The sequence below is a fragment of the Odontomachus brunneus genome, unplaced genomic scaffold (genome assembly GCF_010583005.1).
Source record: "Odontomachus brunneus isolate Ranch 3 - 2012 unplaced genomic scaffold, Obru_v1 Obru_scaffold_319, whole genome shotgun sequence".
In the NCBI taxonomy this organism is placed as follows: domain Eukaryota; kingdom Metazoa; phylum Arthropoda; class Insecta; order Hymenoptera; family Formicidae; genus Odontomachus; species Odontomachus brunneus.
In genome coordinates this window covers 137,870-148,539 of record NW_022639769.1, presented here as the reverse complement: position 1 = coordinate 148,539, position 10,670 = coordinate 137,870, and the positions used below count along the sequence as shown (strand labels likewise).

Genomic DNA, 10,670 nt, shown 5'->3' with positions numbered 1-10,670 from the left:
ATCCACGCGGCCACGTCCCCGTCGTGATCCTGGGTAATGCTAAGGGCCACGATCCTGGTTTCTTACTCTTATTAAGGGTAGGTTTTCCCTCACCCCCTTATAGAATTGAAGGGTTGATCAGTCTAATTTGTTAATATTAATTAATTTGACGATAAATGAAACTGTTTACCATTATTTCGGGATAAATTTAAATGTTACGTAAGAAATTCGATAAAAGGGTGGTCACCCTTAAATCCTCAAACAGTCTCACTTTTGTTTTGGATGCGAGTGTAACATATATTTTTTTCAAAATTTTTGAATAAAATTTGCAATTATCTGGGCATTTTTTTAAATTTTTGTTTCAAATACAGGGGGTGGTTTACCCCTTAAAAATGATCGAACCGAGTCGAAAATTTTTCATTTTTCATATCTCTTGATGATGCAACTATTTTATTTGGTTCGGGCCGAAAATACTAAATCCATACATACAAAACAATTAAATCGATACCCATAAATCCAAAGGGGTGTAAATATGGTTTTCCGCCGATAAAAAAAAATACGTATGTCTTATTTTTACGTCTACTACAACATATTCAAAAATTATCAAAATCGGTGATTTACATTTGGGTAGTATTACTTGTCAGATATTTCACCGTCCATGTAACTATTGCTGCGGCTATCCTCCGATTGTATCTCGCCGGGTTCCGGCTTGGACAGATTTCCGCTACTCAGATCAGAGTATTCTATCAAAGATTTAACAACGGAGGATGCAACGGTCGGCACATTCTCCATGGACTTGTCACGCAAACGTTTCTTCTTTTTTTTGCTAGAGCTCTTCCTTTTGCCATGTCTCTGGTGTCTTTTTGTTCGTGGCGGTTCACGTCGCTACTTGTGCTACCTTGACTGCGCGATTGAAAACTCCCCTCATGATCGAATTTTGGAGTCATGTCACCTACTGAAAAACAAAAGTATCGATAAATAATTCATAAATACAACACAAACGTGTATAGTAACAATCGTATAAAAGAAGACAGACTGTTGCAGACAAGTAGAATGAAATGAATGCACCTTCAACACTTTTCATCTTGTAGGAAGAAATAACATTGTGTAATGAAGATACTGTTTATGAAGAAAATGTATTATTGTTTTTATGTATACCATCAAATACTTGTGACTACATTTTATATAATTACAAATGGGACATGTGAGATATGTCCCATTTGCATATGTTGTATAAAACGTGGTTACAACATATTGTATAAACATGGTTTAATGATGCATGTTGTAACGCTACACTCGCGGCTCGTGCAGCCGGTTTCACTAATCGAGTGCAGCGACAAAAATGAATGTTGTACTCTTCGCGCCTCGGCGACCGTTCGGCAGATCCAGCGAGACCCGACAGCTCACACGAACAAAAGAAAGCTCTAGATGGGCGCCAGGTACAGCGGTCCGTACCCACTAAAGAAAGTATCAACACTAATTATTACTCTAAGCGGTGGTCTCGCCGACGAGGACAACCAGCCCTCCGTCCGAACGGCTCGCTCGCACGTCCGGCAGCTCAGCCCTGCTCTCGGTAGAGGGGCTGGTTCGCGCGATGTCGGAAGGATTAGTAGTTGGCGGGTACTGAAATAATGAAGGCGGATGTTCTCTATTCGAATTTTATTCGACGGTAGCTAATTACAATGACGGGATGTTTTGCCCGCGTTCACACGACAACAACTCGCGTAATTCGGTAATTCGGCAGCGATTCTTACTAACACAATATAAATATCCTTGCTCGCGGTCGCGATGCTGGTCCTCGGCAGCTTCGATGTTCGAGTCGTGACCACGAAGGTCACGACAGCCACGTAGGCTTTCGGCGGTGTGTTCGCTCGATCTCTCGCGCACGACGGATAATCGACAGCTCGCCAGTCGGGTTTTACACTATGCGCGGAGCTCCTCCTTTCGCGAGAGGAACGCGAACCCTGGCCCTCGCCCAGGGTGGACGGCCGAGCCCCAGTTCCCCGACGCCGCACCGCTCCGCGACACTAATCACTAAAAATCTGCAGTGCGTTCTCCTTGGAACGGACTCACCAAAAGGCGGAGCGGGGCAGTCGGCAACGAGCAGCGGCGGTCCACTCTGGGTTCACACAATAGTTCCGCGCGTGCGGTAGCGGCCTTACAGATGCGGAGGTCAGGTCGTCTTTAGTCGTCAGCTCTATGGATGGCACGTCCTTCACACTCGCTAGGCACGGCTCACAGGAAAAAGCTCCCGAGCGATCGTTGGGACCTCGTTTTATCCCAGGTTTGAATTGCTCTCTCCGACAGCTATCGGCCGTTGATTGGCCGATTTACAGGATTGAATCCCCGTTATTCGGCCGTTGTTTTGCGTTAGCCGTTGTTTACCAGCTAGATCTTTCTGGCCGGTCGGCCTCTCCGACCTTGGAGCTTCGTCGTATCGGCAGCCGTTGTTTCTTCAGTCTTCGACCCTCGCAGCGTCTTCGCCTGGCTCGGAGGACGCTCCGGGTCGCGGAGGACGTGCTTGTCGGACTCGTCCTGATAGCAGCTGTCCTCCGCTCGTCCGCGGTGTCCGTCGACTCCGTCCCAGCGGCTCCCTTGCGGCAGCTCAGGACTGATCCACCTCGGCAGCTCTCTCTCTCTCTCTCCCCGTTCTCCTCGTTAGCAGGGGTATTCGGCTAAAACAGGCCTCCTTAGAACGGATTCACCTGTCAGTCCTTACTTACTAATACAATAATAAGGAAGCGATTCACCTGAGATTTTTGGTCCGTCCGATGCTCCTGAGCCTGACTTCTTTCTCCCTCGGCGGCAGCGAATCCTCCCTGAAGTCCTCTTCCTCCTGACCCGACCTCTCGACACCCGCACTCTTATCCTATACACAAAATATTCGGGCCACGCAGGCTCGCGTCCTATTCGCCTTACCGTTAAGACGCGACATCTACCTGCAGCCGGGAAGCCCGCTTTCGGCTTCCTCACGACTTTCCGAGTGACGGACGATAACAAAAATCGTCACGTCACAATGTGCACAATGGTGCATAATGATCATACGAATGAACAATCGTATAAAGAAGATAGACCGTTGCAGACAAATAGACAAAATAGACCAATAAGCAAATGAACAAGTGAGCAAATAAACAAATTATGAGCAAGTATTTTTTCTACCTTTGTTATTTTGTAAAAAAAGTATATTGCTATGTGTTTATGAAGAAACATAAGAAACTGTTCATAAGAAACTATTTTACACGCACCAATAAATACTTAAGCCTAATCTACAATATGCTCTTTGCGTTCTGCACTTATCAAAAAAAAAGAAAGATATATTCTGATAATAAATTGAACAACGCTTGTGAAACGAAATTGAATAAAAAAGCGAAATAACATATGTAAACTGCTTGCAACGTTATTCCACTTCTCGCTAGTGACCGATTAGCAAGCGGCGGATGTAGATTCAAGTTTTACCTTTACAGAACTCGTTTACTGTATCGCGCGTGATCCTTCACTAGCCTTCTTTAAGTTAGCGTAAGGAACGTATGTCTCTTATGATAACATAGCATAACTTGCACAAATCATAGCAAAAAATTTCAAGCGAGAAATTTGTCCGTTCGGAGAAAAGAAGATAAGTTGACTACATATTCGATTGGAATATCGCGACAGGCCCAATATCATCTATGTCTGCATTAAATTCGTGTACTATCGGAAGAATTCGCGTACAGAGCCTAACAACAGATCGCAAACAGAAGCTGGACAGACTCTAAATTCACCATCATGACTCAACGGATCTTATTACGTGTTGGCAGATATTGTCAACGAAATTTACAGCAAATATCTAGCAAAACTGATTTTAATTTGACAGATTTCACCACGTAGATACATGTCCAGGGTATTGCACTTATAAACAGGTCAATACGACGGGTTGCCTTGTCGGCAGGCATGCGTAACGTGTCATAGTAGACCTTAGCGAAATTGTTACTCGCGCATTTAAACGCAGTAATTTTCATAGGAAAGAAAGCGCGCTTGCCGACGAGGCAACCTGTCGTACTGACCTGTATGTAAGTGCAACACCTTAAACATATATAAAGATGTAGAAAAATTACAATATGACGTTATAGCGTAAGGAACGAATGTCTTTTACCATAACATAGCACAATACTTGCACAGATCATAGCTAAAAATTTTAAACGAGAACTTTGTCCGTTCGGCAAAAAAGCTAAGTTGACTATAGATTCGACCGAAATATTGCGAAGGACATCATTGCATCATATTGCAACATCATTTATGTCTGTATTAAATTTGTGTACTATCTCGCGTAGAGAGAAGAACTCGCGTACAGAGTCTGTTTCGTACGGGAGCTGTCGTCCGCACGGATAGCGGGCGGCGGACGGCCGTGCGCCAGGCGCGTTCCGCGCGCGGGCGACTACCGCTCGCAATTAAATTTTGGTGCGGCGCCTATATAAGACGCAGCGGGCGACGACTCTAAGCCTTCTGATTGCGTTATTGCATCTGGTCACTGCCTCGCTGAAGTATTCTTTTGTACTCTAGTTAGCTTCATATCGCCTTCTTGAGTGCGTAAGCACGTTGGGCACCTGCCTCGCCAGAGGTATACGTGTGCATATCTGCACTGAACATCGCTGCCTTCAGAGTGTCACCGACACGCTGGCATTCGGGTTTAGGTCTTCGCAGCCCTTTAGAGTGCGATTACACCTTGGGCTATCGCCTCTAGAGTGTCCGAGGACACGTTGGCGTTTGTGTTACGAAGTGTATGGTAACTCCACGGATCTCCACCTTCTCAATACGATCGAGGATTGAGAGAAGGCTTCGCGCGATCGCTTCAGATTACCTTGACGCTTTCACCGCGGTGGACGTCTCTCTTCGTGACTTCTTTCATATTGCATATACCGGGTATTAACGCCGACAGAACTTATTACGGTCGAGCTCACGACTCCGCGCGAGTCGTCGTTGTACTCAGTAACTCTGCTGCCAAGGACGCAGCCTATACACGCGAGCCACGCTCGCCTTTACGTCCACTTAGGACTTAGCCGCTACCAGAGACGCAGCATCTCCACGCGAGCCACGCTCGCCTTTACGTCCGCTCCGGACTTAACTGCTGCCAGGGACGCAGCATATACACGCAAACCACGTTCGCTTCTTCCCCGCTACTGAAGCCATACTCGCCGCATACGCGACTACATGCGCGAGTTACCCTCGCGCCTAAGTCTACGTCGCCCGCGCGACGTTACGATTCTCATTACTCCTCCGACAAGAGGGACTTCTCCTAGCGCGGAGGCGCTGGGAAGCGGTGCATCACCGCAGGGCCGCCGCTTCGATTGACCTGGGGGTCAATTGTGTATCTCTGTCGAATGTCTTCACTTCTCGCATTTTCATCTTACATGAAAAAATACGCGCGATTGGTTATGTTCAAAGTGAAAATGCGATATCCCTATACTCACGGGAGTAAAAAATGAAATATTACGCATACGAATAAAGAATAAACTTAGAACACATATGTATACAAAGCGCAAAAGAAACAACCCTTATTGATACGAAATTATATAAAAATAGCAAGAAATTCAATCACAGTGAAAAAGATGAACGTAACAGAAAAATAAAAGGAAATATTAATTTGTTTTATGAAAAATCATCCTGATTTTGGTCGAGGACGTCTACGACGATACAATAGCGAAAATAAACGAAAAATTGTAAGTATTATTATATGTTGCTTATAAATAAATATAAAAGTAAATTATTTTTCCTATGTGGTAATTATTTATTTATAAATAATGTTTCTCTATAAATATGCTTTCCCTATAAATATGCTTTCTTCACATAAGTTATTTTATTTTTTAATATATACAAGTATATATATGGCTTCAGTAGCGGGGAAAAAGCGAACGTGGTTCGCGTGTATATGCTGCGTCCCTGGCAGCAGCTAAGTCCGGAGCGGACGTAAAGGCGAGCGTGGCTCGCGTGAAGATGCTGCGTCTCTGGCAGCGACTAAGTCCTAAGCGGACGTAAAGGCGAGCGTGGCTCGCGTGTATATATATATATATATATTGTTTAAATATATACAGGATGAACTTTGGGAGAAATTATCTATAATATTAAATACTGCGGCATGTGGACCACACAAATCTGTTAAAGAATGGGCTAAGGTAATTTTTATATTGTATAATATTTTTTATAATGGAGGTATTTATAATATAGACATAAAATTACAAGCTAAATTTATTGCTTCTTATTTTTTTTACTATGTTAAATTTGTATGTATATTTGTATTTATATTTGTATTGCTCACATTAAGTACCTTAATACTTAATAATTTCCTAGCAGAGCATAATAATAGATTAATCTGTCGTAGATAGATCTATTATGTTATGCCAACAAATCCTGTTATATTTCTGCTAATAAGTTGTTGACAAAATCTATAGCAAATACTACAAAAAATCTACTTCTGCAGATTTGGCTGTCTGGCTGGTATCATAATGAGCAATGTTCATCCAATATAAGTCAATATAACCATATTGAACTAATGTATCGTCAATAAATTGTGCTATTAAGATATTTATTACTTTCTTTTTCTGTTTCTTTAGACATGAAGAGATTGGAAGTGTAATACCTTAAAAAAAGTTGCAAAGCATAAAACTTATATGATGGGCACTGGTGGTGGTTCACCGAAACATTTACATTTAAGTGCTGTAGAAACATCTTTAATAGAATTTTTGACACCAAATGCCAGTGGCTTTGTAGGAATACCTGAAGGTGCAATTGAAGATATAATGTTAAGTTCTAATAATGAAAAAACTGCTGCTTTGTCATATAATAGCGAAGTAGACAAAACGCAAAATTTCTTGAATGAAACAGAAAATGTTTTAAATGAAGTTTCGAAGATGGATTCATATAGAACGCGATCTCTTGATCTACACGAGAAACATGCACAATTTGAAACTAATAAAAAAGTTAGAATATATAAATGAAAAATTCCTACAATGACACACACACACGCGCGCGCGTACACACACACAGTATTGTTTTATGTTAGAAATATTAATTAATATATGAAATAAATTTTTTCTACTTATTAGGATTCAATAGGTTCCATTTTATTACAATCTTGTATGAAACAGAAAAGACAATTGTCTCAAAGTATCCAATCAAATACAGGAAGAGAGAAATATTTTGATTCATCATTAAGAAACACAGAGGATATATGCACAATTGAAAATAAAGAAAATATTTCGGTATGTATAAAACATTATTAGATATGTTATTTATAGATATGCTAAGTATAATATTTTTTTAATGATCATATTATAGATTTTTAATACTATTTCTAGTAATTGCTTTAATTTATAGGAACAAGATGAGATAGCAAGTTTTTCGGGCAATACACAGGAACACATAACTGCAAAATATTCAGAAGGTACGTTAAATATATTATAACATTTAATACTAATATTTTATAATTAACTCTTTATACATTATTTAGGTGTAAAAAAACCACGACTTATGGCAACTGCAATTAATTTATTAGAAAAGAAATCTTCCACATCCGAGACCATTAAAATAAAAATATTGAAATTAAAAGAAAAAAAATTAGAAATAATGAAGGAGCAATTAACCGTTAATAAGGAAATCTTGCAAAAAATACAAAATATTAATGGCTTATTATCATCTTTGCGAGAAGAATTAGTTGGGCAATATCTAGAAAAAGAATTTTAAAACAATTAACGTTATATTATTTATATCGTGATAAACATTGCACGTATTATTATTCAGTTGATCTTATTCAAGACTGCAATTTCGTTTAAGCATTTTCAACAAGCATTTCGTTTAAGCTGTTCATTGCTAAGAAGAAAATTTTCGTTCATTGTTGTTTCTAAAAAACGTTGAAGTCACAACCAACCAGGATGTTATAGATACATTCTTTTTATTTTAGACGTGCTCTATTTTGTAAATAATGAGGCTAGTTATAAAAAAGATTTTGCATGTAAAATCAATATATCGCTTCAGAGTACCTCTATAGCATAGAAATCGATTATGTTATAGTGACATCACAGTGAAATCATAGTGTGATGTTGCTATGAGATCATTATGATATGAAATATTATTTCATATCATAATAATATTATGGCGATATTATACTTGTGACAAAGCAGATATTCGCATGTTACCATGACTTTGCTGTGGTGTCACTGTGACATAATCAATTTCTAGGGATATATCATTGGAAACATTTATTTTTTGTCTGGAACTATCTTTCCGTAAAGCTTTTTATTTGCAGCTTTCTCCATGTGTATTTCATCAAGAAGACTATCATGAAGAAAACCACATCAATCTATGAAAATCTGCAAAAAATATAAATTTTTCTGCAACTAGTCTCATTACTCCTCAAAAAAGATTTTATATATTTATAAAATATGTAATCTATCACTATGATCATATCGCAATATTTTATTTTATAATGTGTATAAGTAAGTATGAGTTAAATAAGTAAGTTAAATTGCATAAATTGTATTTGTCAAGAATTATTTTTTGTTATTTAATAATTTAAACAAACTCATATAGATGTACTTCTAATATTTGTTAAAAATAAATTATTTTTTTCAAGAATACCGAAAAAATGAATATTTGGTTCGTTATAATGTTGGCGTTGAATAATATGTAAGGTATGTGATTAATAAATTAATATATTAAGGAAATTAACAATTTACTGATATATATGTACTTTAAACATAATAAAATTATTCTGCAAAATACCACCGAACAATTTCTTTTCTTATTTGTTCGGCATTATTATTGTCAATATTATCATATCATATTGGTGGCTCATAATCTAGTTCTTCAAAATATATTTCATATGGTGGAATGTTAAATTTTATAGCAACGTTGTGCAAAATACAACATGCATTAATAATATACGCTGAAAGAAATAAGCGTTATGATGTAAACATCTTAATGTAAATATATTGTGATATTGTATTATTTTTCTTATAATCTAAAAATACGTTTAATACCTGCAAATTCTGGCTGATAATGCAATGCTCTTTCTTTTCTCAAACATCGCCATCGTCCTTTTAAAATCCCAATACTTTTCTACTGCAGACCGTGCTTTAACTATATGTTCTGTATATTTAGCTTCCGGTGATCCTGCAGGAGCATTCATAAATGGTTTTAAAAGAAATGGCTTGAGTGGATACGCAGCATCTCCTAGAAAGCATATTAAAACACATAATATATTTTATATAAATAAAATAAAATAAAATGAAAACAATTATTTTATAAATCATAATCAATATTTAAGAATAAGGAATGAATGAATAATATCAATGGATATCAAGGAATGAATGAATAATATCAATGGATATGTTATCTATAAGCCAAGAACCTCTTTCATCAGCTTCCTGTTGCTTTTGTAAATGATTAAAGAGACTCGAAGAACGGAAGACTCTAGAATCATGTGTGCTTCCCCCATGTAGTGCATTTACTGCTAATATTTTACTACTGTAGGAAGAAACCTAATAAACAAGATATAAGCATAAATGATTTTATTTTTAATTATAAAGCAAATGGAATTTAATATTATTATAGAGTAACATTTCAATTGCATATATTATTTATTTTTCTATTATAAACAATATTATATTTTTTTTACGTACAATCATCATATTTAGGGAATGATATAGTTTTCTATTAATGAATAAATGTTCTCTTTCCTTCTGTGGTGGAAAAATAGCTATGCGACTACCGTCAATAGCGCCAATCACTCCAGGAAATCCAGTTTTTTCAAAAAATCTAAGGTTTAATTTAAAAGATTATAAAAATCTATTATATCAGTTTTATAGGATAAATCATGAGAAACATAACACAAAAATATCTTTGTTGTATTTGAAGATAATCTAAAATGTTTAAGAAAAAATGTTACTGTTTAAGAAATGAATGTAATGATTTTCTTAAGGAGTAAAACTTTTCTCTTGCATATTTTATTCTACTTTCAAATTTAATATCATTTGCATTAAATATGTTTATTAATTCTCTTTAGAATTGCATACACTATCTTTTTGCTGATTCCATATTTTTTTCTGAAGATTTACAATTTTGGATAAGTGAATTCCACTGGATTTTAAATTTAAGAACAGTTATTTAGATATTCTCTTTCTAATGATTTATTCTATATATGCTCCCTCTTACTATGTAATATATTTATTTTTGTTTAATTTCTTGTTTTTTTCTCTGTGATACTGGAAATTGAATCCATTGTCCTATAATTCTATTTAATGCTTCTATTGTAACATGAATGGAAACAGAGATTGATGTTTGGCTCATGCATGATAAAAAATCTTGTCCTACTTTTTGTTGGTAGGAACCAGATGCAAGAAAATGAAGTGTTGCAAATATCTGCAATTATAACAATTAGAAAAACATAAAACAAAATAAATAAGTAAAATAAATAATAAGTAAAATAAATAATCCATTATTCACTTGTAAATATGGAGGAATTGCAGTACTTCTTTTTGGAATCGGCATATAATTTATTAATTCTTCAATTAGCTGTAGAGTTGCTATTTTAGTTAACCTAAAACATAAAAACATTTTATGATATAGACATAGTATAATAAGATTATACAAATATAACATATATGTATATATATATATATATATATATATATATATATATATATATATATATATATATATAT

General features: G+C 36.7%; 1 protein-coding gene and 1 pseudogene across 1 annotated transcript in view; both read right to left on the bottom strand.

Annotated features, from left to right (window-relative positions):
• Window positions 1–926, bottom strand: part of LOC116853418 — a 7,173-nt pseudogene extending 6,247 nt beyond the window's left edge.
• A 7,880-nt stretch (window positions 927–8,806) lies between these two features.
• Window positions 8,807–10,670, bottom strand: part of LOC116853424 — a 2,725-nt gene continuing 861 nt past the window's right edge. The window contains exons 2-7 of the mRNA XM_032834501.1: window positions 10,453–10,546; window positions 10,162–10,368; window positions 9,630–9,765; window positions 9,359–9,488; window positions 8,988–9,180; window positions 8,807–8,893 (exon numbers count right to left, since the gene is read on the bottom strand). Of these exons, the coding sequence (XP_032690392.1) occupies window positions 8,881–8,893; window positions 8,988–9,180; window positions 9,359–9,488; window positions 9,630–9,638 (345 nt within the window). The 5' untranslated portion in view covers window positions 9,639–9,765; window positions 10,162–10,368; window positions 10,453–10,546 and the 3' untranslated portion in view covers window positions 8,807–8,880. The remainder of the gene's footprint in view (window positions 8,894–8,987; window positions 9,181–9,358; window positions 9,489–9,629; window positions 9,766–10,161; window positions 10,369–10,452; window positions 10,547–10,670) is intronic.